The sequence below is a fragment of the Marmota monax genome, unplaced genomic scaffold (assembly GCF_021218885.2).
Source record: "Marmota monax isolate L192 unplaced genomic scaffold, Marmota_monax_Labrador192_F-V1.1 WCK01_AAM20220418_F8-fsc00185, whole genome shotgun sequence".
Lineage (NCBI taxonomy): Eukaryota > Metazoa > Chordata > Mammalia > Rodentia > Sciuridae > Marmota > Marmota monax.
Window position 1 is genome coordinate 491838 of NW_026693278.1, and position 27973 is coordinate 519810.

A 27973-nucleotide genomic window follows, 5' to 3' on the forward strand; every position below is an offset into this window, starting at 1 on the left:
TGTACCGCTGTCTACTTCCCTTGTGGCCCTCTGACCCCTGCAGGCATTCACATCGTGCCCTCGTCCTGAGGGCCTGAGCCCCCAAACTTCAGGAGCCAGGAGCCCCTGGCATCTGCGACACGTCCCCACACTGGCTGTCAGGTTTTCCTTTATTTAAATCAAGTCAGGCCTAACAACGGCCTATACCTAAGAAGGGAAGAAGCAAGTGACACTCGTGGCCTTGATGAGTGACTGACACATTTCATACATGGAAATAAACACATGAATGTTTAAATGAAAAATGTCCACCCACAAGGCCCTCAGATGCCCTCATGTTCCCCCACTGAAACGCAGCCCAGGAAAACACCTCTGTGGCCACCGGACCCCAGAGAAGGCTGCGTCCTCAGTAGCAGGCTGGTCCTGAGGGAGGAGGAGGGACCCTCCATTGGCAATCTGCACTTGGCCAGCTGGAAGTTGGGGGGCCTGGGTTGGCACTGCTTCAAGTGGCTAGGACTGGGCCAGAGAGTCAATTCCAGGGTGGCCGTCCATCCACATCAGGGGAGAAGGCAGGAAGGACAGATCGTCAGGGTGAAGGGATGCACAGGAGAGGCTGGTCTCCCAGGGGACCCTCACGGGGTGCCAGCCAGGCAAACCTGATGTGAGAAGCTCACTTCCAAGGGGGCTTTGGTTTCTGGGTGGCCCCACCTTGGCGCGGGATGGCAGGCACTGAGGCACTGACTGAGCAAGCCCTAGGAGTCACCAGGGGACTCCGGAAGGTGACCGCCGAAGTAGAGGGCCTGGGGGCCTGGGGTCCCTCTCCATGGGCTGCGCAGCCAGCGCTGGGGGTGTTCAGGTGGGTGAGAGACTGGGAGCGCCCCCGCCCCGGGGGGTGAGGGGCTCCGCGGCCACCAGAGGGCAGCTCGCGGGCGTCTGCAGCCACCCTGGGCCCCATCTTGGAGGGACCAGCTGGATGGATGGCTCGCAGCGGGGTCTCCCTGGGGCGCGGCGAGTGGCCGCCCCTGGGGGTGGCTGGCGGAGTCCAGAGGAGGGCGCGGAGCTTGGCGGCATCCCCCTTCGCCATCCCAGAGGCCTCCGGGCCGGCGGGTCGGGAGCCAAACAGCGACTCATCGCAGTAGGATGGGGAGCGACGGACAAGCCTGGAGGGAAGAGCAGGCAGTGAGCTGCGACCAGTCCCCCAGCGCCGCGGCAGACCCCGGGGTCCCCGCGGCCCAGCTCAGCACGTGCAGGGAGGCCACTGTCCCCTTCTGTTCACTGCCCCTGGGAAGCATCCAGACTCCTGCATCCCGACCCTCCGGCCAATTTGCATTTCCCATCCTTTCAGCTCTGATTGGTCCAGGAGCAGGCACATGACCCAAGTCGAGCCAATGAAAACCTGCCTTTGGATTTTTGAGGAAACAAGCAGAGAGACCACTCCTGCCAGCTGGCCTCAGCCTTGCTAGGTCCAAGCAGCTGGTGCCAGGGCACTCCTTTCTGGGGACAGAAGACACGCAGGGGAGGCAAGACTCAGAGCCCTCATGACAGCGTGAACCCCTGTTATACAGGCCCCAAGTGCCTTTTTTTCTGCTGAAGCTAGTTTGGATAAGTTTTCTGTCATTCGCCCCGGAGAGTTCCAATTACAGTTGTCCCATGCAGGGGGACTGGTTTCAGGAAGCCTCCTGAAGACCAAAATCTGTGGATGCTGGAGTCACTTGTGTAAAATGACACAGACCTTGCATATGACCTACACATGTCCTCCCAGATAGTTCAAAATCACCCCCAGATTACTGACAACAATTACTTATGAGACCTCATCAAGGTGACGATGACGTAAATGGTTGTTGTACTATATTGTTTAAGGAATCATGGGGGGAAAAAGTCTGTACATTATTCAACACAGATGCAATTATTTTCCCCAAATAGTTCTGATCCACAGATGTGGAAACCAAGAATGCAGAGGGCCAACAGGGATTCAACCAGTTCTTTTGTTTTTAAATACTATTAGTTGTAGATAGACACAATATCTTTATTTTATTTTATTTTGGGGGGATTGGGAATTGAACTCAGGGGGACTCGACCACTGAGCCACATCCCCGGCCCTATTTGTATTTTGAGAGACAGGATCTCACCGAGTTGCTTAGGGCCTCACTAAATTTCTGAGGCTGGCTTTGAACTTGTGATCCTCCTGCTTCAGCCTCCTGAACTGAGATTGCAGGTGTGGGCCACTGCATCTGGCCTTATTTTTTTATTTTTATGTGGTGCTGAGGATTGAACCCAGTGCCTCACGCATGCTAGGCAAGCGCTCTACCACTGAGCCCCAGCCCCTAGTTTTTATCCTTTGCCTTCCTCCCATGAGGTTCTCTTCTTTGCCCCAGGGGTCTTGTTGGTCCTCTGCAGTCCTATTGTCTCTGGTTGTATTTGACATCGAGCTGGCCAGTGCCTGGCTGACAGAGGATGTGTTACGAAGCCAGCTGGGCCATTCCACCAGAGCTTTTTGCAGTGTGGGATACTCACCGAGGACTTCTCTTCTGCGGGCCCAGGGCTCAGCACGTCACATGCATTATTGTTTAATTTCTCACAAAGTGCAAACCGAGATATCAAGATTAATCTCATTTTGTAGATAAGGAAACCGAGGCACAGGTATCCTTTGGATCTGGACTGTCCCCCAAAGGCTGGTGTTGAAGGCTTGGTACCCAGGGCAGCAATGTTCAGAGGTGGGGCCTCTGGAAGTGACTGGATCATGAGGACTCTGACCTCATCTGTGGATAAATCCACTGGTGGGTTCATCATTTGAATGGCAGCAGTGGGAGGTAGTGGAAACTGGAGGAGGTGGAGCCTGGTCACTGGGGCTGTGCCCTGGAAGGGCATATTGTGTCCCCAGCTCCTCCCTCCCCCATCTCTACTTGCTGACCACCGTGAGCTGAGCAGCTCTGGGCCACTATGACCTTCCACCTCGAAGCTTTGCCTTGCGACAGGCCCAGAAACAACGCAGCCAGTCAACTGTGGTCTCAAGGCCTCTGAAACCCTGGGCCAAAACAACCTTCCTTCAGTTTCCTCAGGTAGTTTGTGATCGCAACAAAAAACTAACGCAGCAGGGTAAGGCCCCATAAGAACACGGCAGAGACGAGACTCAAACCATGCCTGGCTCAAGGATCCAAGCTACTGATTGCTAAATCACACCTACGTGCTTTCCAAGTCTCTATTCTTAATCAGATTCCTTTGGCAATAATTTATATCTATTAGGTGCCAGGCCCGTGGTGTTTAGGCAGAACTGAGAGCACTCAAGCCTCTGAGAAGGCTACTTTTGCTTCTGGGTTTAGCTGCTCAAACCACATCTGTCTGTTGCCTGCATTTGTATAACACCAGGGTTCTGGCTTAATGATGTCCCTATCTTCTACACACTCCTTAACTTGTCACATCCAGAAAATTCCATGAGCATGGGGTCCAGTGTCACCTCCATTGTCATGGACAGCATGCTTCTGTTGATACTGCCTCCAGGCACATCAGCATTCCAGCGACTTTTTGGGTGTCAGTGACATTCCACTGACACTTGGGTGTCAGTGTTGTTAATCTCAACACGACCCTGCTTCGAGGTCTAGAACTATCACTCTCAGCCTGCCATGATGCCTGGATCCTGCTCTGATCTTTGTTGATTTTAGTCTCTTCACAGGTAACATTTCCACTCTCATTTCTCTATCTGACACATGCCCTCCACCGCCTTAGAACACCCTAAAATTGAATTGCCCAGTGGTTTAGTCAGCTTTTTCACTGCTATGACTAAAAGATCTGACCAGAACAGTTTTAGGAGAGGAAAAGTTTATTTGGGAGCTCATGGTTTCAGAGGTCTTAGTCCACAGACAGCCGGCTCCAGGTGCAAGAGTGCAATGGAATGGCCCGGCTGGCTTCTAGATGATCAAGAAGCAGAGACAGAGAGACTCTACTGCTCAGTTACAAAATTTATGCCCCAAGGCCACACCCCCAGGGACCCACCTCCTCCAGCCACACCCTAGTCAGTTACCAGTTAATCCCCATCAGGAGACTAATCCACGGATTGGATTAAGGCTCTTATAACCCAATCATCCCTCCTCTAAACCTTCTAGCATGGTCTCAGAGTGAGCTTTTGGGGAACACCTCCCAAACCATAACAGCCAGTTGTTATGAGCCAAATTGTGAGACTGTAATGACGGGCCCCTGATAGAATAGGACTGGTGTCCTTAAGAGCCCCTAAGAGTGCATACCTGCCCAGGCTGCGAGGAGACAGTGACATGGCCCTCAGTGAGCCAGGGAGAGAGGCCTCAGGAGAAATGAGACCTCCAGCACTTGACGGGGACCTCTAGCTTGCAGGGTTGTGACCAAACACATTGGTGTGGTTTAAGCCACCAGCTTGTGCTATTTTGCTCTGTCGCCTGGGTAACGTACTAGTTTTCTGTGTCCTTGTCCAAAACACAATTACAAATTACAGGACACAGTCCTGTGGTTCACAACTAGAACCTCCCGCCAGGCTACATTAATTTGAAATAATCCAAATAATCTAATTATAATTAACTAATAACTGTTAGCAACAGCTTCTATTTTTCTGACTTGTTCATAAAGGGTAGCAAGACCCATTTCAAAATGACTTGCTGAAATTCTGAAACAGAATTTTTTTATCCTTTCACATATCAATCGCTTTAATACTCTACAACTTTCTCTATGATCTTGGGAAAGTCATCTGACTTCTCTGGGCCTCAGGTGTACATCTACGTCATCTGAAGTTGGGGGTCCCAACTTCACAGTCATTAATATGACCATTTACTGAGAGCTTCCTCAGGGTTAGGTTACAGCACCAAGCACCATGCACCCCTCCATTCCATCCTCTCCACAATACTACCTGGTAGAAAAAATGCAGCTCAGAGAAGTCAAGGTGTTAGCCCAAGGTCACACAGCAGGCAAACAGCAAGGCTGTAACAGGAACCCAGGTGACTACACAGAGCACAGGAGTGCATCTCCCACCCTGGTTACCTGTACTTGTTCTTCTTTTTTGGCGTAAGGGTCGGTGTGCTGCTCCTAGAGGGGGTGGTCTCACAACTCCCCTTGGACAGTGAGGCCTGTGATGGTGATGCCCTGGTGACCGGTCCTCTGATGCTGTCACTCTTCTGCACCCAGGGTGGGTCAAAATCTGGTGGGGGGGGCCTGGGGCTCACAGGGCTGCCAAACAGAGTCTCATCCACGTAGGACGCCTTGGCCTTGACCCGGTAGCCACCCCGGCAGCGGTGCTGAAGGTGGAGGGTCTGCATCCCACTGACGGCCAGCTCCACGGGGGTCTTCATGCTGCCTGGGGTCCTGGGTGACAGCAGGTTCCCTCTGCCGGCCAGGCCCTGCCTCTAGGGCTCTCTGTGAAAGGGGTCAGGTGGCAGCCCTGAGCCAATAGCAGTGCAGGAAGACTGGCAGTCCCTGAAGTCCCCATCCTCATCCCAAGGGCAAAGGGTCTAGTTCTCCCAGGATGAGTCCTTCTCAAAGGGGAGCAACCAACCCAGGGGCATTCTAGAAATTTGTTCCCCTTCATGATGGGAAAAGGGTACTCTTGGCAAATATTCAATGAGTAAATAATATGTGCTTCACAAATATTTGTAGAATGACTAGGGGTATAAAGGCAGGCCCCAACTAGAAAAAAAAATTAGGGTGGGAGGGGAGACAGGGGGTCAGGAGAGTCAGGTGATCCCAGGCCTACCTCGTGCAAAGAGCTTTACAAACATTGTCTCATTTAATCCTCTCAACAGCCCCCGGAAGTAGCTTTTATCCATTTTACAGATCACAAATCAGAGGCTTCAAAAGGTGAAGTCACACATGGCGGTCCTGCCTAAGAAGCTGAAACAGGGGAAGCATGAATCGAACGTGATGGGCAGTCCGAGCCTGTGTGCTTAACCGGGATTCGCACCCTCCTCACATGCGGTGATGCCCAAGTCCGAGCCCAGGGTCTCTGCATTCTTGGGTTACTTTCCTACCTGCGCGACTCGGCTTGCGGACGTCGGGGACACCTTCAGGTTCCCCCTCCCCGCGCCTCCTTCGCGCCGGGTCTGGACCCCTCGGCGGCGCGGCGGGGCTGCTCGGGCACCCGCAGCGCGCACTGCATCCAAGTTCCTAATCTGCAGCCTGGAATGCCAGGGGCTCGGAACCCGGGGTAGCTCAGGCCGCACCGACACGGGGCGCCGCGGAGTCACTAGGGCCCCTAGCGACGCGTGCTCCGCGCGCGCATCCCGCAAACAGCAACCAGCGAGCAGCTGGGCAGACGCGGCGCGGACCATAGGCGCTTGCGGGGAGTGTCCAGTTCCGGCCGCCCTGGAGTCGCCCAAAGCCACGCGAAGGGCCGCGCGCGCAGCCGGGGACGTGGGCACAGGCCTCCTGGGCGGCCCGAGCGCCTACGCGCCGCAGAGGGCGCGCGGCCCCGGCACCGCCCCCCTCCCGCCCCGCGCAGTTGGTACGTCCCGCAGGCTCCGCCCCCTTCCGGGTTCGGAGCGCCGGGCCCGCATGGCGGCCGGCAAGCGCGGGGCGGCTGGACCTCGGTCGCCAGCTGCCATGGCCCAGTGGAGGAAGAAGAAGGGGCTCCGAAAGCGCCGGGGCGCGGCCTCCCAGGCCCGCGACAGCGACTCGGAGGACGGCGAGTTTGAGATTCGGGCGGAAGATGACGCCCGGGCGGGGAAGGTAGGAGCGTGCGGCTGGCGCTCGAGGGGCAGCTCCAGGCAGCGGCCCACGGCCGCAGTCGCCTCGGGAGGCGCGGGGAGGGGATCTGTCGCGCCAGGACGGGGCTCAGGGCCGCCCGCCGGGGCACACGGGCGGCAGTCGGGCTCAGTCGCAACTCGCGGCCGCAGCCCCGCTCCTTTGGCGCCCGGGCCTTCGGGCCTTGCTGCCGGCCGTGGGTCGCGCGCTCCTCATTGGCTATCTCGGCTCAGGGGGCGGATCCCCATTCCCAGCCGTCCAATGAAAAGTGAGGGTGCGGAAGGTCTGACAAAGTTTGGGACCGTCTTGGGAAATTGAATTACGGGGATGCCAGACCCGAGTAGCTTGAGACAGTGACGCCTCCAGGCCTCTGGGAAACTAAAAACAAGCTCATCTCGTGTTTGTTGACCATTTATTATGTCTCAGGCCCCGAGCTGAGAGCTATACGAGCCTCACCCCCGCCTATGGCTAACTATTGGAATCCCCATTTTCCCTAGGAGGAAACTGAGGCCTCCAAAGGTTAAAAAACTTGACTAGGATCACACAGCTAGAGTGAGCGCAGCCCGCACTCAAACTCGGGGTGATCTGGCTCTAAGGCCTGTGCCATTCCACTACCGAGTGCCAAATGAATGCAAATGAGTGTGGACACCAAGCTGCCAGAAGAGCTGCAGCCCGTTGCTCTCCACAGTCCGGTGCCCAGCTGTGCCTGGCACGGAGTAGGCCCCGAGTATGGTGATGAATAAATGGGCATTTATATGAAGTGAAAAGACTGCACCCCGCGTAGGGCTGGGATAAGACCTCATTCCATTTTCCCAGCCCGGCCAGCGCCTGGCACTAAGTAGGTGCTCCAGTGGGTGTCAAGAAATTACTAGAGGCAGTGAGGATGCAGGCAGCATAGGTGGTGAGTGAGGAGGAGAAGTCAGACTGTGTTGTGGCACCAGGGGTTTTGCTGTGGCCCAGCCCTGCACCACTTGTGGGATGCAGGAGAAGTTGCTTAACCTCTCTGTGCCCCTACTGTGTGGAAGGCAGGTGATTATATGTGCTCCAATAATTATTGAAAAGATAACTACACCGTGTCCATACATGCCACTCATGCAGTCAGTGTAGCAGGCGCTTGTGGTTCCGGATATCTTGCTCACCTTTTCATGACAAACTATCCCTGTTAAGGGCCATGTGACAAATCTTAGGCTTTTTGGGACTGTATGAGGTCCTGGTTTTCTTTGACCTTTTTTTTTTTTTTTTTTTTTAATGCAATCCTTTAAGATGTGAAAAACATTCTTAGCTCACAGTCTGTACAAGACAGGAACAGAGTTGGAATTGGGCCCCAGGCAGGGTGTCTGCAGAGCACACTGGGCACCCATGCTGTGTCCTGGCTCAGCTGAGAAATTGATGGAGCTGGAGAGACAGGCCGTGGGCAGCCCCCCCTGCCTCCGGGGTCTGACTGCTTGGAGTGATTGTGCCTGGTCTGTTCTCTTCTCCCAGCTGGGGCCTGGCAGGCCCCTGCCCACCTTTCCCACCTCAGAGTGCACCTCAGATGTGGAACCAGACACCTGGGAGATGGTGCGAGCCCAGAACAAGAAGAAGAAGAAGTCTGGAGGCTTCCAGTCCATGGGTGGGTGCGACCCCGGAGCATCCAGGGCTTCGGGGAGCAGCAGCAGCAGGTTTCTGCCCTCTGCACTGAGCTGCAGGGTCTGCTCTTGGCCCAGCACTGTGCCAGGGGTTAGGTGGACTAGCACAGCAGACCTGGAGACCAAGGCCTTCAGGGTCTTCTGGGGACAACAGGCCTGAAGCAAGGAGAAAGCATGCAGAACAAGCCCCAGAAACAGTGACACGGTGCAGGCACAGCTAGACAGCAGAGGGTTTGCTGTGTGACAGCATGGCATGGCAGGGGGGCAGAGGTGGGGAAGGTGGTGGAGCACCTGTAGCAGAAACAAAGCTGAACCCTTCTATACCTGAAAACCTTCAGCTGCTGGGGCAAGGATGTGACATCAAGATCAATATGTTCATAATCCAGCCAGGTGCGGTGGCACACACCTATAAGTCCCAGTTCAGGAGACCGAGGAGGCAGGAGGATCGCAGACTCAAAGCCAGCCTCAGCGACTTAGCGAGACCCTGTCTCAGAGTAAGGGATAAAAAGGGTGAGGGCTGGGGCTGGGGCTGAGTGGTGGAGCGCTTGCCTGGCATGCTTGAGACACTGAGTTCGATCCCCAGCACCACATTAAAAAAAAAAAAAACCCTCAATAAATAAACAAAATAAAGATATAAAAAAGGGGGTGGCTTAACAAGGCTCTAGCAACTCAGCAAGGCCCTCTTTCTAAATAAAATACAAAAAAGGCCGGGGTGTGGCTCAGTGGTTGAGTGTCCCTGGGTTCAGTCCCTGGTATGGGAAAAAAATCATAACCATATATATATGTAATATTATATATAAAAAACCTTAAGAAAGGACAACTTTCCAAGTGTGACCTGAATCATGTAATTTGATTTCTTTTGGTTAGATACATGTATGCCAGAAAGCGCTAAAATAAATGCTCTGTCAGGAATAAATTCGCAAGCTATGGGACAAAGGGTCATCAGCCCTAGTGTACAAAGAACTTATGAATCAGTAAGAAAGCATCCTGAGGGAGAAGTGGGCGAAGAGAATGGATGGTCAGTTCACAAAGGCAGTCCACACCGCTGAGCTCAACAACAATGTGCTAAATGTCATCAGTGACCAAAGGAGAGCCAAACAGGGTCTCGTGTGCCTTTCTGAATCCCAAAGATGAAAGACTGGACCCAAGCTGCTGGAACTGTGCTCTCGAATCTCAAGGGCGCCAGCTCCCCCAGCCAACACCCTACTGGGCTCCAAACCTCCTCTCCAGCACTTGAGCTTCACTTCTCAACACCCGCGCTGCGCCTGTCCTGGGCCCTTGTCCCTTAGCATCTTTTTTTTTTTTTAATTAGAATTTTGAATGAAAAATACAATACAGCGAGTGTCACGTATCTGTCACCTAGCTTCAACTGACTTCAACACTTACCTCCTCACCAGCTTGGTGATTCTGAAGCAAACCCCACATCCTCTCAAGGTGTCGTGATCACGTCACACAGGCGCCTTTGGAGACCCTTGTAAGCTCTTGGCATTATGAGTGGGCTCACACCGGCATCCTCATGAGCTGTGTCCACTGCGGTTGGCAGGACCCCCCACATACACAATGAGGATTAAACCTGGTACCTGGGGGACTTCACCACTGAGCCACATCCCCAGCCCTTTTTTATTTTTTGAGTTAGGGTCTTGCTGGGTTGCTAAGGCTATTCTCAAACTTGCGATTCTCCTGCCTCAGTCTCCCCAGCACCTGGGATTACAGGTGTGCATCCCCCGCAATGGCCAGACTTGCCTGTTAAGTCTCATTTACTCTTTAAGATTCTGCCTTACTGACGTCTTTTCCTGGGTATTTGTCTCTCCATGAAGCAGTCATCTGTCCTGTAGGTTGTTCTGTGCCCTCCGGGGCCGCTCCAGCCCTGACTGTCCCCGTCTCCTGCAGGCCTGAGCTACCCCGTGTTCAAAGGCATCATGAAGAAGGGCTACAAGGTGCCGACGCCCATCCAGAGGAAGGTAAGGGCTGGGAGGGGACACGTCGATTTGCCCTCCTCTCTGGCCTTGTGATGGCCACCCCTTGTCCCAGGTGTCACAAATCTTGCCCCCTGTTCTCAAGCTCACCCATTTCACAGATGGAGGTCGTTGGGCCAGCAGAGTAGAGGCTTGGCCCTGGGTCATGCCCCCTAGGACTGCCAAGCCTGCCAGGCCGCCCACAGGACCCGACATCACCGGGGTCATGGGCTTGTCCTCAGCTGTTAGCTCCTGGGAGACTTTCCTTGGGTCCTGAGGAGGCGGCCTAGGAGGAGGTGGAACCTAGCTCACCCTGAAGAAGGCTGCCCCTGGTCCCAGGAGGCAGGACGGGTGTCTGCAGGAATGCCATCAGGGCTGCGACAGGCCCTGCCCATCGCTGAGAGCCCCTCTTGAGCCCACTCCCCACTGGATTGGGCGGGAACTGACCACCCCGCCACTCGCCTGTGTCTGCAGACCATCCCAGTGATCCTGGACGGCAAGGACGTGGTGGCCATGGCCCGGACCGGCAGCGGCAAGACGGCCTGCTTCCTGCTCCCCATGTTCGAGCGGCTCAAGGCCCGCAGCGCCCAGACCGGGGCCCGTGCCCTCATCCTCTCGCCCACCCGGGAGCTGGCCCTGCAGACCATGAAGTTCACTAAGGAGGTGCGTTGGGGTGAGGTCTGCAGCTGGGGCTGACCTGGGTCCCCGGGGGCTGTGAGCGGGGCGGGTCCTCTGGTGTCACCCTCTCAAGCGATTTCTTTCCTTTCCCTCTCCACAGCTGGGCAAGTTCACTGGCCTCAAGACTGCCCTGATCCTGGGAGGGGACAAGTAAGGACCCTCTCACCCCATGCCCTGGTCCCCCTGCACCACAGTCACCAGCGTGCCCACATGCCCCTGTGTACCAGGACGTTGGATTGACCAAGCCCCTGCTGCTCAGCCTAATGGCAGCTTCTCTCCATGTTCAGACCAACTCACACGCGCAGGCGAACGGAGGGTGCTGGAAGGGTGGCCCACGGCACGCAGCTCAGGCGGGTCCTGAGGTTCCCGAGCGGCGGCTCCTGGCTCCCAGGGTCAACCAGGCCTGGGTGGTGTGGGTGCCATGCTGAGGGTCGATTCAAAGTAGCATGTGAAAAATGAAGGCCTGACCCAGGCGAGTGCGAGAGGTACGCCTGTCATCCCAGCAGCTGGGAAGGCTGAGGCCGGAGGATCGCGAGTTCAGAGTGAAACCCTGTAATACCAAATAGGGCTGGGGACATGGGCAGTGATTGGGTGTCCCCAAGTTTAATCTCCCGTACCCAAAGGAAAAATGGAGGCCTGGGAGCAGCGGCTCACTGCCAGGTGTGTCATTCCTTGGGTGTTGCCTCCCCCAGGGAGAAGGTGCCCCACCTGTTCACAGACGGCCGGCTGCGGAGGTGAAGGGCCCAGGGCCTCGAGGAGATTCTGCAGTAGAGCTGGGCTCGGTCCATCCTCCCGCCTCTGTGCAGTGTCTGCTCCAGGCAGCCCCTGCGTTCTGCCCTCCGGAAGCCGCTATTATGGTGGCTCTCAAGTCTGAGTTTCCCTTCAGTGAAATTTAATTTAATTTAATTTTGTTTTGGTACCAGAGATTGGACGCAGGGGTTCTTAACCATTGAGCTACATTCCAGCCTTCTTCGTTCTGTGTTTAGAGACAGGGCCTCCTCTCTAAGTTTCTGAGGCTGGCTTTGAACTCGAGATCCTTCCCCCTCAGCCCCCTGAGCTGCAGGGATTACGGCGAGTCCACGGCACCACATAGGGTTTTCTCTCTCTTGTCTGTGACTGTGGGAAGGCCCAGCCTTCCTAAGCTATGCCTGTCCCAGGATCCTGGCTCCTTTAGGTGCCCCATGAATACTGTAGAGGAGGACTAACTTGAGATTCATGCCCCAGGGGCAGGCACGGTCAGGCACCTGGGTTCTGGTTGAAGTGGCAGTGCCTGGGTTAGCTGCTGGGCAGCACCGTGGGTTAGAAGCAGCCCCGGACTGTCTCGAGTCGCGGTGGGGAAAAGGCGGATTCTGAAGGCGAGCCTGTATTTTCGGGAGCTGTTTGTACATCCCAGCTGGTACCTTTGGTCTGGGCCGTGCCTTTGCCCAGCGTCTCAGTGGTAGCCTTTCCCCAGTTGCAAGTCTAGGATCTGTGTCCCTGGAAAAGGGTGTGGGGACTCGCTGGGCGTTTGGTTAGGGGAAGGGCAGAGACTCTTCTGTCAACCGGACTCTCTTCTCCCCAGAATGGAAGACCAATTCGCAGCCCTGCACGAAAATCCTGACATGTGAGTTGGTAGACCCGGGCTGATGCCAGTGGCTGGTGGATGGCAGGGGACTGTGGTGGTGCCGTGACTGGGGTGACCTTACCTGTGCACCCCTTCCAGAATCATCGCCACCCCCGGGCGGTTGGTGCACGTGGCTGTGGAGATGAGCCTGAAGCTGCAGAGCGTGGAGTATGTGGTTTTTGATGAAGCCGACAGGTGAGGCTGCGGCTGCCCCCAGCTAGGAAGGAGAGGGTGCAGGGCTGGCCGGCCAGGGGGAGGGCTCTGTCCAGAGAGACCTGCGTGGCCACGGTCTCCAGACATGGGCTGCAGATCACAGGACGTGCCGGATCTCATCTGGGGCACCTTGGACCAATATTTTTTAGTTTTACATTTTAAGAATATTAAAAAGAATAATTAAGGTCTAGCATGTGTTTTCAAAGAGATCAAAAATAGCAAAAGAGTCGAGAGCACGGACTTGAGCCAGAAAGGGGGGACCCAACCCCACTGTTTCTTCAGCTTTGCGAACTTGGTCAAATCATGGGTGACCCTGGGCTGAGGCTGCCTCAGGAGGGAAGAACAGCACACCCAGGGTGCCCTGGGGAGGAAAGGTGGAGATTTATGGGTACCGACCCCTGCGCGGGGCTCAGGACACGGGCAACAGGGTGAGAATTTCAAGGTCATTGTCACTTAGGCTGAAGTTGTGCCTTAAGGAAAGGGCAAGTTGAGTTAAACATGAGAGTTGGATGCCAGCATAGGTGGGGAGGCTGTGGCCGTGAGGGTGGCCATGAGGGTGGCGGGTTGGCTGGGAGCTCCAGGTGGACCCCCCAGCGCCCTGCGCCCTCCCCCCTCCAGGCTCTTTGAAATGGGGTTTGCGGAGCAGCTGCAGGAGATCATCGGCCGCCTCCCCGGGGGCCATCAGACGGTGCTGTTCTCTGCCACGCTGCCTAAGCTGCTGGTGGAGTTTGCCCGGGCAGGTGAGTGGCAGGGTGACTCGGGGGGAGGTTGTTTGTCCTGGCCCTCGGTGACCCCGTCTCCCCTGTGCCCCCACAGGCCTCACGGAGCCCGTGCTCATCCGGCTGGACGTGGACGCCAAGCTGAACGAGCAGCTCAAGGTGAGGCCACAGCGGGCCCCTTGCTCAGGCCCGTGGCTTGGGGGGAGGGACCTTGCAGGCCCGTGGCCAGCCAAGAGCCCACCAGCTCCCTCTCCCCGCAGACCTCCTTCCTCCTGGTGCGCGAGGATACCAAGGCCGCGGTGCTGCTGCACCTGCTGCGCAACGTGGTGCGGCCCCAGGACCAGACGGTAGTGTTCGTGGCCACCAAGCACCACGCCGAGTATCTCACGGAGGTGAGTGGACCTGGTGTGCCCTGGGGTGGGGAAGGGAGCAGCGCCATCTTCCTCCTGAGTCTGGACCTGCTCTTCTCAGTGTGGCCACCAGAGGGCGCAGGGCCGGCGCTGCAGGGAGGGCAGGGCTCTCCCTTCCCTGAGCAGATCCTGAGCACACAGAAAGTCTATGTGGTCGCTCCGGGTCCTGGCTGCCTGGGCACAGCTGTTCACAGCCCCTGGCCCGGCTCCATCCATCTGCTTTCCCCTCCGTCAATGCTGCTGTGAGCCATCTCCCGGCCATCCCGTCACTCTGTAGCCGGGTATCAGCCTGCAGTGCGTCGGGCACAGTTCACACCCATGGGGGTGCGGAGTGCCCTGGGAGTACAGGCAGTTCCGTGGCTTGTGTCAAACATGGGTACCAGCGTGACCCTGTCGATGGAGTCCCAGTCGCCCAGGAGGCCGCGGGCCCTGCCCAGCCCCTCACTGCCTCCCGCCCCTCAGCACATCTGGCCCTGTTGTCCCAGGACGCGGCTCCTGATCCCCTCGCTCAGCCTCCCCTGTGCAGCTGGGGTCACCCGTGCGTGAGGCCAACAGCAGTTCTTAGAGAACAGTGACGGTCACCTGCCTGCTGGGTTCCGGGCTCTTCTGCACATAGTGCCGTGGGCTCAGTCCTCAGAACAGGGCCTCCGTGAGCAGCGCGGCTTTCCCCTCAGCCCAGGGCAGGGAGGCCCAGAGAGGGTCAGCCCAGGCTGTCCCGGTCAGTGCTGGCTGCCTCCAGAGGGAGCACTCTGCGCCCGCCACCTGGGCAGGGGCCGGCCAGAAGTGATACTGGTGAGGGTTCCAAGTTGGGGTCACTGAGCAGAGCCAGGTTTCAAGCCGGGGGTGCCAGGCTGTGGGCCGGCAGGGCTGGCCTCTGCACATGGCGCCCTGCCCGGCCCCCGGCCCAGAGCCTCCTTCACCTCCCTCACCTCTGTCCTGCCCTCCTCCGAGCAGCTGCTGACGGCCCAGCGGGTCAGCTGTGCCCACATCTACAGCGCCCTGGACCAGACGGCCCGCAAGATCAACCTGGCCAGGTTCACACATGGCAAGTGCTCTGCCCTCATCGTGACCGACCTGGCAGCCCGGGGCCTGGACATCCCGCTGCTGGACAACGTCATCAACTACAGCTTCCCCGCCAAGGGCAAGCTCTTCCTGCACCGCGTGGGTGAGCAGCGAGGCACCAGGCCTGCTGGGAGCCGGGGCGTGGGGATGCAGCCGGGCAGGTCCTGCTGGGCAGCGCGGCTCTGCTTCTGCAGAGGCCACTCGCCCTATCCTGGGCTGTGTCTTTCTCTTGCTGTGGCACTTGACAGCATGGCCTTTCAGTCTCCTCGAGGTCCCCTCCCTGAGACTCCATGTCCTTGGCTACCCCAGGGGCCGTCTCTACCCGTCTGTCCTACACAGGTCGTTCCTGCTCTGTTGGGCCGGGACCCGGGCTGCCTCCTCTCGGCCCTGCCTGGCACCTGCTCCGTTAACCTTTCCCCAGGGCTTTGCTCTACCCCGGCCCCGCCTTACCTCTTTGTCACAAAAGTCATAGCGTGTCCGTGTGCTTGGGTCGCCGTTACAGAGCACCAGCTGTCCCCTGGGATGGAGGGCCCACCCTTCTTGCACGGCCTTGTTTTAAGTAGTTAGAGCAGCAGTGCCACTGTGTCCCGTGGAGGCCACATTTGGGGCACTGGCCATAGGGACTTCAGCATGGCTGGGGACACAGTCCAGTCCCCACTCACGGTGGGAAGCTGACGGGCGCCATGTCCCTTGTGTGCTGCTTGGCCTGTATGGGTGATGGTGCCTTAACAGGTGGGGAGACGGAGGCCAGGGGGGTGACTAGCTGGCCAGGTGGCAGCCGGGTGGCAAAGTGGGCATGGAACCCTGTAGTCCTTTCAGAGACCCCCCATCACTGTTCCTATTGCTCTCTGGTGACAAAGCTGTCACCGTATCCTTTCCTCCGTCCCCATAGAATATTTGTAACACACTTCACCCTTTTAGCCACTGCGAGTGCCCAGCCCAGTGGCTGTCATGCTTGAACTACCATCTCCTCCTCAGGCCGTGTGGCCCGCGCTGGCCGAAGTGGCACAGCCTACTCCCTGGTGGCCCCAGACGAGGTTCCCTACCTGCTGGACTTGCACCTGTTCCTGGGCCGCTCCCTGGCCCTGGCACCACCCCACCAGGAGCCTTCAGGTGAGGGGAGGCCGGGGCAGCACGGAGGGTCTGTGGTCCATGGTGCATGTAGGTGGGCGCCCTGTGCTGGCCTTGGGAGGCGGCAGGCTGGATCTGACCCCAGGAGAGGACCGCACCCGCCCCCCAGTGCTGGCAGAGCCACGGTCAGTGCATCAGTAATGGCGGCCGCTCTGCTGGGACTTCATGTACACACACAGCAGCCGCCTCGCCCGTGCTGGCTCCTGTTCTGGCGCACTCAAGTCTGCTGTGGCAGCTGTTCTAACAGTGACTGCTCGAGGCCTGCGGGGGCGCACAGGGCCAGGGCAGGTGGGCCAGCAGCTTGCCCCTCAGTGCACCCTGTGGGTTGGCAGGTGCTGCGGGCACCGACGGTGTGCTGGGCAGGGTGCCGCAGAGTGTGGTGGACGACGAGGACTGCGGCCTGAGGAGCACCCTGGAGGCGTCCCTGGAGCTGCGGAGCCTGGGCCGCGTGGCCGACAACGCCCAGCAGCAGTACGTGCGCTCGCGGCCAGCACCGTCGCCCGAGTCCATCAAGAGGGCCAAGGAGCTGGACGTGGCAGGGCTGGGCCTGCACCCCCTCTTCAGTGAGTCCCGCCCCGGAGCGGGGGGGGGCAGGTGGCAGCCCAGCCCAGCCCTGCAGCCCGGTCCTCACGCCCTCTCCCTGCTAGGCGCCCGCTTCGAGGAGGGGGAGCTGCAGCGGCTGAGGCTGGTGGACAGCATCAGGAGCTACCGCGCACGCTCGGTGAGTGAAGGGGGCAGGGCACACAGGTCCTGCCAGGACCGGGATCACAGGGTGCTGCTGGCCCCTGGGGGACCCCGCGACAGGGTCCATCTGCGCTTGGGGTTTCCCAGCCCTCAGCCCTGGCTCGTCGGCTCCCAGAGACGCCCTCAGTCCGGACCCTGCTGGGCCACTGCAGGCCTTGTGGGGCAGCTGCGTCCCCCACCTCCAGAGGTGACTGAGGCTCACAGTGGGAGTGATGGGCCCTCGGCCTGCTCGGGCCTGGATGCTCGCCTTCCCCAGCCCGCCTCCCTTCCTTCCCCTTGCTCTCCCTGGACACCCACCTTGTGTACCTGGAGTGGGGTGCACAAAAGCAGGGAAGGTCGCAGGCAGCCTGCCAGCCAGCAGCACACAGAGCTGCAGAGTGCCCGTGGGGCGCACCGACTTGGGGTCTAGATGGACTGGGGTTGACAGCCAAGCTCTGGCTTTCCCTAGCTGTGTGACCTGGGGCAAGTTACTCACCTGCTCTGGGCCTCCTCTCTCACTGTGAAATGCAGTTAACCAGGGTGCCTATCTAGCCCCCGGGAGGGATGTCCACAGAGGGCTCACCCAGCTGGCGAGAGTGGGCAGGGGGCCCATAGGCAACCAACTTGGTGTCCCCTGCACAGACCATCTTTGAGATCAATGCCTCCAGCCGGGACCTGAGTAGCCAGGTGATGCGTGCCAAGCGGCAAAAGGACCGCAAAGCCATCGCCAGCTTCCAGCAGGGACGAAAGGAGCGACAGGAGCGTCAGAAAGGTCTGGCTGGCCCCTCCCAGCGCTGCCCTGCACCTCAGGAGCAGCCCGAGAAGGAAGAGGAGGTCGAGGGAGAGGATGTGGAGGTACGGGCGCGACCCGGGGCCCTGGAGCTGGGGCTGGGGGAGGGGTGGTTACGTCCCAGCAGCCCACAGAGCTGTCCTTGGGGCTTTGGGCCCTCCTTGGGGAGGCACCCATCTCTGTCCTCTAAAGCCCGGGGCCCAGGCTCAGCGTCTGCAGAGCACAATCACTCAGGGGTCCGGGGTCAGACATGTCAGACCCAGCAGCGAGGCCTTGGGCCTCCCCGCCTGAGGGAGGACAGACCAGAGGGAGGGCGCCACTGCCCGGTTGGAGGAGTGGGAGGGCCCAGGGCTTGTGGTGAGCAGCCACCGCGCCTGCCCTAGCCCTGAGGCGCTGTGTGTGGGTCATCGTCCGTTCCAGGCTGAGGCTCAGGCAGGTTGGAAGGGGCAGAGGAGGGATGTGGGCAGCAGCCAGGTGACAGGAGCAGCATCAGATAGTGACCTCTGAAAGGCAGCTGGAGGATCGTGACAGGTCCTGAAGTGTCCCACTTGCCTGGCAGAAGGTCCCTGGATGGTGACAGCACCTGTCTCTCTCTCTGGTCCCGTTGGTGGAGGATTTGGTAGGCACAGGCATAGCTGAAGGCCCCAGTGAGTACTTGTGTGGAACAAGCCCTGGCGCAGAGACGCTAGGGCTTCGCCTCGGTCACACAGTTTGGGGGCCAAGCTGGGACTAGAATGAGAGTCTCAGAGTTGGCACCCTGCCTCCTCATCCATCCTGCCTCTGATGGCCAAGGCAGGGGTTATGCTGTGCGTGCAGATGGGGAAATGGGTCCCACGGGAGACCTGTTCACCAGCTAATGAATGGGAACGCCATGCTGGGCACGGTGGCCCACGACTGTAGGCCCAGCAGCTTGGGAGGCTGAGGCAGGAGGATCAATTCAAAGCCAGCCTCAGCGACTTGGTGAGGTTCCCAGCGACTTAAGGAGACCCTGTCTCAAAAAAAAAATAAAAAGGGCTGGGGATGTGGCTCGGTGGTGAAGCACCTCTGCATTCAATCCCCAGTACCCCAAAAATGGGAAAGCCAGATTTGTAAAGCCCCTGGAAGCTCTGGACCCTGAGCTCTGGCTGGGCAGTGGATGTGGAGAGCTGTAGTGGCTCCCCAGGAGCCACAGTTGTGACGCTGGGCCTCCTGCCTACAGCATGTCTTCACAGAGGTCGTGGGCCAGAAGCGGCAGAGGCCAGTACCTCAGGGAGGAGCCAAGAGACGGAGGGCGGAGGCCCAGCAGCAAGACCAGGAGTTCTACGTCCCCTACCGGCCCAAGGACTTTGACAGCGAGCGGGGGTGAGTGATCAGCTGGGTCTTGGGTGGGCACCGGGACCCTCTGGGCCATGTCATCCCCCCTTACCTTGCACACCCTCCCTTCAGGCTGAGTGTCGGTGGGATTGGGGGAGCCTTCGAGCAGCAGGTGGCTGGTGCCGTCCTGGACCTGATGGGGGATGAAGCGCAGAACCTGACCAGAGGCCAGCAGCAGCTCAAGTGGTGAGTGCAAGTGGGCGTGCCCACGGGGGGGGCTGTCTGCTGCAGCCCCCCTGTCTGTGCCCCATGAGGTCAGGATGGTGCCCCTTCCTTGCCTGCCCGCCGGTGATCTGGTCGCACACTGCAGGGTTCTTCTTGCCAGCTCTCCTGATAGGCTTATGACCAGTTTTGCTCATGAGGTCTCTCAGTGCCACTCTACCTGGGTCACAAGCCAGGACTTGTCGGTGGGGATTGGAACCTTCCAGGAGGACCCCAATCCCCACTTCAGTGCCGATGCCAGTCCTCTGACCCCCTAACCCCCTTTGAGACCTGGGCTGCCAGGGAAAGGTGAGGTGAGGTGGGCAGAGCACCTGCTAGGCTCTGGGCGTGGCAGCACTGCTTTCCTTTGATGGCCCAGGGCCCATGCAGGGACCCAGTGAGGGAACAGGCCCCACAGGGAACCTGGGCGTCCCAGGCCATCTCCCTCATGGCAGCCCCACTAATTCCTCTACCAGGGACCGGAAGAAGAAGCGGTTTGTGGGACAGTCAGGACAGGAGGACAAAAAGAAGATCAAGACCGAGAGCGGCCGCTACATCAGCAGCTCCTACAAGCGGGACCTGTATCCAGAGGGGCGGGGTGGGCTGCTTCCTTGGGGGCCTCCTGTGCCAGGGGCCTGTACCTGCTGGGGCGGGGCCAGGGGCCGGGCGGGGCGGGTTGCTTCCTTGGGGGCCTCCTGTGCCAAGGGCCTATACTTGTTGGGGGCAGGGCCAAGGGTGGGGAAGGGCCAGGGTAGGGGCTGCTTCCTGGAGGCCTCCTGTGCCAAGGACGTGTACCTGCTGGGGGCGGGGCCACATGGTTTTGCCGCCCCGGCTCCTATAAGCGGGACTTGTGTCCGCTGTAGTGGGCAGTAGGGTACCACGTGAAGTTTCCTTAACATGCCTTCCCAGCTACCAGAAGTGGAAACAGAAACAGAAAATTGATGATCGTGACTCAGAGGAGGAAGGGACATTTGACGGGCGAGGTCCAGCCCGAAGAGGTGGGAAGCGAGGGCGTGGCCAAGGTGAGTAGCAGGGCGGGGAAGGTGAGCACGCTGGTGGACAGAACAGGTATGGTCACGTTAGGGAAAAGCAGGCACAGAGAGGAGCCCCAGGTGGGCACTGCCAAGGCCTGGGAGCTCCCACTCACCAACAAGAGCCTGCCCCCAGGCTGGCTGATTGTGGGGCTCATAACCACTGCCCCTGTGAAGTCCTTCAGTGGACTTGACCTGGGCTCCCCCAGTCACTAGCACCCGCTGACAGGCACTGGAAGAGCTGTGCTGCTTGGTGCCTGTCCCTGATCCGCCCACCTCAGGGGGTGGCGCTGGGATGGCCATGGCACAACCATCTTGCCTGCACCAGCCTCAGCTGCTGGCGGTTGGACCTGGGGGAGCGAGTGCGGGGAGATTGTCTTGGACGCTGGCAGGACTGGGGTTCTCTCTGGCAACACTATAGAGTTCTTTTTACAAGAGCTGACGGTCAGGAGGCCGCTTTGGTCCAGGGAGGAGGCGATGGCGGTAGGTTGGGAGATGTCCCTGGAAGTGAGGGCTGGCTAGTATACCCCTGGGCCACCTGGGCCTTGGTTGATTTGATCCACCTTAGATGGGATCAGAAGTTTGCCAGAGTCTTTAGTGACCACAGACTCTGGCATGGACCGGCATGGAGCAGTCCCTGGGGCAGACCCCTGTGTGCAAGGCCCTGGGGCAGCCTTAGGAGCAGAGAGGCCACTGCCTGCCCTCCGACCCCACTCAGTCCTCCTCATGCTCTAAAGGGATTCATCTGCAGCTGGACCCTTCTAACCCTGCCCCCAAACACTGCGGGTTAGCCTACTGTTAGGGAGGTACAGGCTGTGTCCTAGACATGTCACACATGACCTGTGGGTCTAGGAGACAGTGCCTACTTTATAAGCAGGGAAACGAGGGTGAGGACAGGGACTGAACACAGGCTGCCCGGCTGCCTGCCACCCTCCACCTGGATCCACCCCTGGGGAGAGGGGAACTTGGCACCATGTCCCAGGCTCCCTTGGGTGGACTTAGCCTCTACTTATCTCCGCAACCCAGTGGGGCTGGCCGCTGCCTGCGCTCTGTGCCTGGGGCTGCCAGGGCCTGCCTGTCTCCTGGCCGGGTCACAGGCCCACTCCTCTGGTGTCCTCCTGCCAGTGCTGTCTCCTCTGTCCCCTCCTCCCTCTCTCCGGCTGCCTTTGACTCTCCTCTTTCCCTCTCCCTTCTCTCCTGGTTAAGTACCCACTGCATACCAGCCACTGGGGGCCGCAGCATTGAGCAGGGCAGGGACAGGGGCAGGGAGGAGCCGCTCAGCCCCCGATTCATGTCCTGGCAGGTGCATCCCAGTCCCGCGCCCCGGGTGCCCCCATAGGCCACGTGCGCTCCGAGCTCAAAACCAAGCAGCAGATCCTGAAGCAGAGACGCCGGGCCCAGAAGATGCGCTTCTTGCAGCGCGGGGGCCTCAAGCAGCTCTCCGCTCGCAACCGCCGCCGGGTCCGGGAGCTGCAACAGGGCGCCTTTGGCCGGGGTGCCCCCTCCAGGAAGGGCAAGATGAGGAAGAGGATGTAAGGACCAGGACTCAGCCCGCAGCCTGGCCCCAATGTGGACACGAGCAGTCATTTCCCATGCGCTACTGGGGGGCTGCCTGCAGGAGCTTGTGCCCTGTGGGAAGGAAGTGCCTCTGGCCACAGGGGCAGCCCCTGCCTCTACCAAGGGACACTGGAGTCAGGCCTTGGAGCCTGTGTAGGAGTTCGCCAGCAAAGTCAGGCAGGCAGGACACAAGGTGGCAACTGAGTCACTGCTGCTGCTGCTGTGAGTTCTGGGTTCAGAGGTCATGGTCATATGGTCCCAGCCCCGAGTGCCTCAGGCTCAGTGATGGTTTTCAACATGATAAACCTTTATTGAGTACCTCTGCGCGACCTGAGTGTAGAGTCTTCTTGGGGAGACAAGGGGGAGACACAGGTCGTGCAGCTAATGTGGCAGTTGAGAGTGTTTGTGTACGCCCCATGTGATGCCACCTGGGTCCCCTGAGGTTGCTCTATTGGCTCAGAGGGGAGTCAGCTGCCTGTGTGGGCTCAGGATAGTCAAACTGGGGCCACAGGGCCAGCTGCTGCCCTCTGGCTATGAGAGGTCAGAGCCATTCTGCTTCTGTCCTGCTCAGAGCTCCTGTCACCCTGTTCAGGTTCTGAGAGTCAGGAGCCTCCAGTGGCTGCCCCTCAAGATGGCCCGTCCCTGGCAGAGTACAGAGCTGCAGGCCTCTGGGTAGGGGGTACCCCGCACGTTGCCCTTGCTGGTCCACCTTGATCATACCAGACACGCATCTAGACACTGCGGCCTGGGCAGGCACAGCTCCGTCTTCCTCCTGGGAAAACAGGTCAGGGTGGCCCGGAGCCTGTACTCCTAGGGAGTGTGGGGCCTCCTCCCAGGGCTGGGTCCCTCAGCTCCTGCTCACCTGGGTCAGGGCTGGGAGGTGGCGGCCACAGGCTCAGGCAGGCGATGTCTGGCCAGCATGGCAGAGAGGTCCAGGATGAAGAGCTTCACCTGGGGGACCGAGTGCAGCCACGGCACATCCCAGCCTTTAGTGGATGGCCAGCCTCCCCCCTCCCACAACACCTGGGAGGCTGCGAGGCAGGGGTGGGGGCCGGAGGCCCCAGTATGGGGCAGCAGCAAAGCCACCTGGTTCCCAGGGCTGTTCAGGGCAACTCCTCGCCAGACAGTCCACGTTCCCAGTTGTTGGTGTTCACTCCTCATGTCACCCTTTTTTAAAACCCGTTATGTCCCAGTGTCCTATGTATAGGACTGAAACCGAGCAACAAAGTTACCATAGAGGTGTTATTTATCACTCAGTTTATGTTTCCATGTGTGTCCGTGTCCCAGATGTGGGGTTCGTTGGGTGGGGCATACTCATTGGTTTGTGATCTGTTCATCTCCATAGGTGGGTGACCCTTCTTTATTGTAATTAATATGAACATAATACTAAGAATCCATAGATCCACTGTCATAGGTGTTGGTGGCCAGCTCACCACCCACCATCCCTGGGCTGCCCTCAGGTTTCTCACCTAAGTGAGCATCTGAGAAGGGAACCCTCCAGCAAAGATGGAAAAAGCATAATGAAGTTGCCAGGTGTGGTGGTGCACACCTGTAACCCAGCAACTCTGGAGACTGAGGCAGGAGGATGGGAAGTTTGAGATCTGGACAACTTATTGAGGCCCTATCTCGAATTTTGAAAAGGCCTAGGAATGTAGCTTGGTGGCAGAGCACTCGTCTAGTCTGTGCAAGGCCCTGTGTTCAGTGCCCAGTACTGCAAAAAGAAGAGGCCTTGTAGGCCATGTTGTGTGTCCTACGGCCTTTTCAACCTTGAGAAGCCAGGTGTGCTCCGTCCACAGGGACGTTTAGTGGCGCCACTGGGCGGAAAGGATGTATGGTGCCTGATCTGTGCTCAGGCTCCCTAAAGAGGCCGAGACCCCTCGTGCCAGAAGCAGACTGTCAGAGTGTACACTTTCTCAGAGCTGTCACTGAGACTGGGCACAAACCTGGGGTGTCCAGCAGGCACCTGACACTCGACACAAGATGCCCTGAGACCCAGGGGTATGGGGCTGTCTTCTGCACAGCAGGTCAAGGTCACCGTCAGAGCCGAGATGAAAGGCAGGGTGCTTGGGTGCTGATGGAGCCTACATCTGGGGCTAGCGCCAAGCTTAGCCAGAGAACGTGTTGTGGTGGGAAGGTTTTGAGGTGTTTCTGAAGAAGGACATGACATCACGGGGGAAGCCTCACCTGCTCCAGCTGCCCCTCAGTGTCTTCAATGTCCAGGGCTGGTGGCTGCCTCAGGTGCTGGCACACTGTCTGGAACAGGTTGAGCGCTGACATCCTCGCGCGGCCCAGGAGCAGGGTCTTCTCGGCTGCCGTGTTCTGGATCTGAATCCACTTAGATTCCTGGAGACCATACACCCGCCGGGCTCCTGGTTAAGGCGGGAACGGGTCCTCCAAGGGCTGGGGCTTCCCCCATCCACCTGCACCAGACAGGTGCACCCTCGGAAGGGAGCTCGGCATGTCACGTGCCCCCGCGGGCCAGCCCCTGGGGCCCCGTAGCGCACTCTCACGTCTGACACCCCCCTGTTAGCGCAGCCCGCCCCTCCGGAGTGCACGGTGGCGCCTGGCGCCTCCCGGCAGGCCGCACCCACTGCAGCGCGCGCTCCCGCGCGGACTCCAGTCGCTCACGCAGCTCTGCTCGCCGCTGCGCCTGCGCGAGGAGCTCGTCCTGCTCGCTGTCCCGCAGCCGCTGGAGCTGCGCCCGCGTCGCCTCGAGCTCCGCCAGCCGCTCTCGCTCCGTGAGCCTCAGGGCCACCTGCGTGTCTGCCAGGGTGTCGAAACGAGCCACCAGCTCTGGGACCTCCTGGAACTGGGACCGGAGAGGGATTCCCTTGGCCCTCTCCTCCGCGCCTGGGCCGCCAACGCTCCAGCGGCGCCTCGATTTGCTCAACTGTGAAAGGGGGGCGTCGCACCTCGCTGGCCCCAGGGTGTCAGACGTGAGCCCCACTCCACCTTCCGACCGCCACCATCAAGCCTCACTGCCTGGTTAACATTCGTTCCTGGGTTCATTCAATTAGTGATACCTGTTGATTATCCGGATTCTCCCCACCTGCCACACACATTTGCCTAATTGTGTGACATCGGCTGAGTTGACTTTCTGTAAAATGGGGTTGACACTAACAGAACCCACTTTACTGACTGTGGGGATGATTCAGGAACAAAGCGTGCTGCCGGTATACAGTGAGTACTCAGTAAGTGATGGTTCCTGCATACAGTCAGCGCTCCATTAGTGCTCCGTCCATGCCAGGGGACTCTGTCGCTGCACGGTGGAGCTGGGCCCCCGGCTGCGCTCCCCAGCTCACCTCGGGCAGCTTTTCCAGCGTTCGCTCCAGCAGGCGCGCGCACGGCTCCAGCCTCTGCAGCCGGCGCTGCAGCCGCGCGCGCTCCCGCCGCAGCTCCTGGAGCTGAGCCCGCAGCCGCAGCACCTCCGCCCCCTGGCGGTCCGCGCGGTGTCGCTCCTCCGCCGCCCGTTGCAGCGCGCGGCCGCGCCGGATCTCGGCGTCCTGGGGAGCGGGACCCGCGACCGACCCATGCGACTCGGGAACTTGCGGAGCTGGAGCTCGCCGCCGTCTCCTCCTCGCCCCGATACGCACGCTGAGCCACCAAGGGTGACAAACACCCGCCCGCGGGCCAAGTTCGGCCCAATCTCAGATTTGGGTCCCTCGCCCCTCCCCCTCCTCTCAGGCTGTCCCTTTTGCGTTACTAAACCCATCCTTTTACTTGTGTGGACCCCTGGCCCCTGTTGGGTTGTACGGTGTGGGTCCCTGTGACTTCCCCCAGCCGTCACCACCTACCTGCAGGAACTTGTCAAAGCGGACAAAGGACCCCTTGAGCTGCTGCTCTTTCTGTGCCAGCTCTGCCCAGCGCTGTTCCAGGGCTGTCATCGCGGTGTGGAACTCCTGGGGGTGAGGAGCGGAGTGGCTCTGAGTTTGGGGATTCAAGTCATCCGATGCTTTCAGTTCACATTTAACCCCTCGGATCCACTGTCCCTGCTCGGATCTGGCCACCGCTCCCCCGCTCCAGGAAGAAGCCCAAACACCCTCCTGTAGCCTGAAAGCCTGTGTCCCTGCCCTGCCTGGTCTCAGCCTCTCCTCCTGAAACTGTCATCCAGCCACTTGGTCATCTGTGCTTTTTCCTTGCCTCCCTGTCTTTGCATAGGATGGTCCCTTTTGCCTGTTTCTTTCCCCACCTCCCGAACCCATCTCCCCTTGCTGAATAAGCCCGCTTGCCCCTCTGCGAGTCCCAAGACCTTCCTCCAGGAAGTCCTCCTTGACTTCCTCTGGGCTCCGACGGCCTCGGCCCAGTGCTCCCCCTCCCAACGATCCCCATCTGGTCACTTGTCTCTTTTCCTCTCTAGACTGTAAGCCTCCTGAGGGCAGGGACTGTGATAGCACTCCAGATCCCAGCCCAATGCCCAGCACGCAGTAGGTGCTCAGTGCACCCACAACCGCTCTCACTTGATTCTCCTCTTGACAGAAGAGGAAGGCAAGGCTCAGGATGAGGACGTGCCTGGTCCGAACAGTCTCCCAGAGGAAGCTCACCTCCCTCTGGGCCTGCAGACCCCGGTCTGCAGCTGCCAGCTCTTTCCTCTTTTCCAGGAGGCACAGTACGGGTGGGAAGTGGTCCACACTCTCCTCCAGTGTCTTCCTAGAGGGGCTCGAGAAGGAGGTGGAGGTCAAGGAGGCAAAAATCAGGGCTCCTCAATTCCACCCTCGAGCCCAGATGTCCCCGCCAGCCACCACTGGCTACTGAATTCTTCACTCATTGGGCGGGTTGACCTGAGCGCCCACTGTGTGTCAGGACTGCTCTTGGTGCTGGGGCCACTGCAAAGAAGACAAAAAAGAAAGTCCCTGCCCCCCCCCCCAGGAGCTGGAATTCTCCTGGGGCACAGAAGATCAAGCTAATCAATTATAGTACTGGTAGGGCATGGCAGACCCCAAGATGACGATGTAAGCAGACTAGGGGAACTTCGACAGGGAGTCAGGAAATCCCTCTGCGGAGGGGACAGTGAAACGGGGGGGGGGGGTTCCCAGAGGAGGGAGCAGGCCCTGTGGAAGTCTCCAGGGGACAGAGTCCAAGACAGCCATGCCAAGACCCTCAGGGAAGGGATGGTGGAGGCGGTGAGGCCAGAGAGAAGAGCCAGGAGGTGGGAGGCGGGGATTGAGAGCAGAGGTGCCCAGGGCAGGTTGCAGCGGGTCACGGTGAGGGAGGACTTTGGCTGGACCCTGAGTGGGATGGGAGCCAGGAGGGGCTTTGAGCAGAGAAGAATCTCCTGTGGCTGTTGTGAAAAGAAAAAAGAAAAAGAAGAAACTTGGTGCAGAGCTGCCCAGTGACCAGCTCCGGAGATTCTGCAGAGAATGCAGTGGGTCAGGGAGGGCTGGGGAGGGCAGGAGGGCACTAGCTGAGAGCAGGGCAGATGGAGGGCCTAGGGGGTGACCTCAGTGGGTGAGGAATGGTGTTTGAGGGAAGGCTGTGGGGCCAGCAGGTGGGGTGGGGGACCAGCTCCCTCCTGGGCCGAGCTCCGGGGTGACCCTGTTAGACCCAGTCAGGGAACTGGCCAAAAGTAGCAGGGTCCAGGTGACCTGCTCTCCCAGAGGGGCTAGACTAAGGTTTCATTTGGCAAGGGTTGCCCACTGTGATCTGGGACACCCCCACCGACCCATTTTGCAGATGCTAGGACTGAGGTTGGGACACTCGGTGGCACTGGCCAACTCAATGCAGGCACTCCTCCCCAAAACGCAGTTTCCCGGTGGGGGAGCAGCTCAGGGGTCACCTCCCTTCCTCCCCACCTTGGGGCAAAGGATTTAATGCCTGAGCCCTCGCGGAAGTCGCGGTTCCTCTGAGAACCTCAGCTTCTTCTTTCTCACTGTGAACTGTCCAGAGGAACGGGGACCCAGGGGCTGGGGGAGCAGGCGTGGGCCACCCGCCCACCGCTGCCTTCCTCCCTGTCTGCGTCACACTCACTGGGACAGCTTCTCCTGCAAGACCAGCCGGAAATAGTCCTCCCAGGGCACTGCCATCGTCCCCGCGCTCGCTCGCCTCGCTGCCTTTGAACCTGCTAAAGTCTTGCAGGAGCCTACGAGGCCCTGGGAACGCGGCCGCGCGCTCAGGACTCCCAGGAGGCAGTGGCCGAACCGGCCCTGGTTGCCTGGGCAACCAACGACACAACATTCCATTGCCAGGCTGCGGCCAGGGGAACCCGCCCTGGGAGAGGGAGGAAGGGAGGGGCGGAGGCGGGAGGCGCTCC

The 27973-nt window shown here is 59.2% G+C and overlaps 3 protein-coding genes across 9 annotated transcripts; 1 reads left to right on the plus strand and 2 right to left on the minus strand.

Moving 5' to 3' along the window:
• Positions 1 to 131: 131 nt before the first annotated feature.
• Positions 132 to 6388, minus strand: Rita1 (RBPJ interacting and tubulin associated 1). Its single transcript, XM_046456538.2, has 4 exons — positions 5961 to 6388; positions 5687 to 5823; positions 4978 to 5349; positions 132 to 1136 (listed from the first exon to the last, which is right to left on the minus strand). Exons 3-4 carry the CDS (start codon positions 5283 to 5285, stop codon positions 647 to 649), a joined length of 798 nt encoding a protein of 265 aa, XP_046312494.1. The 5' UTR covers positions 5286 to 5349; positions 5687 to 5823; positions 5961 to 6388; the 3' UTR covers positions 132 to 646.
• Positions 6389 to 6451: 63 nt separating this feature from the next.
• On the plus strand, positions 6452 to 22050 carry Ddx54 (DEAD-box helicase 54). Its single transcript, XM_046456459.1, has 20 exons — positions 6452 to 6657; positions 8155 to 8284; positions 10191 to 10261; positions 10730 to 10918; positions 11034 to 11083; positions 12495 to 12536; positions 12636 to 12731; positions 13368 to 13489; positions 13566 to 13627; positions 13729 to 13860; positions 14833 to 15043; positions 15919 to 16053; positions 16404 to 16634; positions 16719 to 16792; positions 17437 to 17649; positions 18783 to 18925; positions 19010 to 19123; positions 19615 to 19719; positions 20048 to 20160; positions 21473 to 22050. The coding sequence occupies exons 1-20, from the start codon at positions 6484 to 6486 to the stop codon at positions 21703 to 21705; spliced, it is 2640 nt and encodes an 879-aa protein (XP_046312415.1). The 5' UTR covers positions 6452 to 6483; the 3' UTR covers positions 21706 to 22050.
• Cfap73 (cilia and flagella associated protein 73) lies at positions 22013 to 27874 on the minus strand. 7 transcript variants are annotated; one of them, XM_046456462.2, is made up of 8 exons: positions 27691 to 27874; positions 26184 to 26382; positions 25521 to 25625; positions 25029 to 25229; positions 24314 to 24535; positions 23911 to 24069; positions 22589 to 22677; positions 22013 to 22498 (listed from the first exon to the last, which is right to left on the minus strand). In XM_046456462.2, exons 1-7 carry the CDS (start codon positions 27744 to 27746, stop codon positions 22594 to 22596), a joined length of 1026 nt encoding a protein of 341 aa, XP_046312418.1. In that variant the 5' UTR covers positions 27747 to 27874; the 3' UTR covers positions 22013 to 22498; positions 22589 to 22593. The 7 variants fall into 7 exon arrangements, with proteins under 7 accessions (XP_046312418.1, XP_046312420.1, XP_046312422.1 ...); XM_046456464.2 differs by having other exon boundaries at positions 26184 to 26373; positions 27691 to 27872; XM_046456466.2 differs by having other exon boundaries at positions 26268 to 26382; positions 27691 to 27870.
• Between the last annotated feature and the right edge of the window lie 99 nt (positions 27875 to 27973).

Bases quoted from the DNA above. Each gene is read 5' to 3' on its own strand.
- Rita1 (XM_046456538.2), bottom strand. From the start codon at position 5,285: ATGAAGACCCCCGTGGAGCTGGCCGTCAGTGGGATGCAGACCCTCCAC. The intron at 1,137-4,977 runs GTAACCAGGGTG...TCTTCCCTCCAG, and splicing joins AAAAAGAAGAACAAGTACAG to GCTTGTCCGTCGCTCCCCAT.
- Ddx54 (XM_046456459.1), top strand. From the start codon at position 6,484: ATGGCGGCCGGCAAGCGCGGGGCGGCTGGACCTCGGTCGCCAGCTGCC. The intron at 13,861-14,832 runs GTGAGTGGACCT...TCCTCCGAGCAG, and splicing joins ACGCCGAGTATCTCACGGAG to CTGCTGACGGCCCAGCGGGT. The intron at 16,635-16,718 runs GTGAGTCCCGCC...TCTCCCTGCTAG, and splicing joins GGGCCTGCACCCCCTCTTCA to GCGCCCGCTTCGAGGAGGGG.
- Cfap73 (XM_046456462.2), bottom strand. From the start codon at position 27,746: ATGGCAGTGCCCTGGGAGGACTATTTCCGGCTGGTCTTGCAGGAGAAG. The intron at 26,383-27,690 runs GTGAGTGTGACG...CTCCTTCTCGAG, and splicing joins TTGCAGGAGAAGCTGTCCCA to CCCCTCTAGGAAGACACTGG. The intron at 22,678-23,910 runs GTGAGGCTTCCC...TCGGTCCCCCAG, and splicing joins CTGAGGGGCAGCTGGAGCAG to GTGAAGCTCTTCATCCTGGA.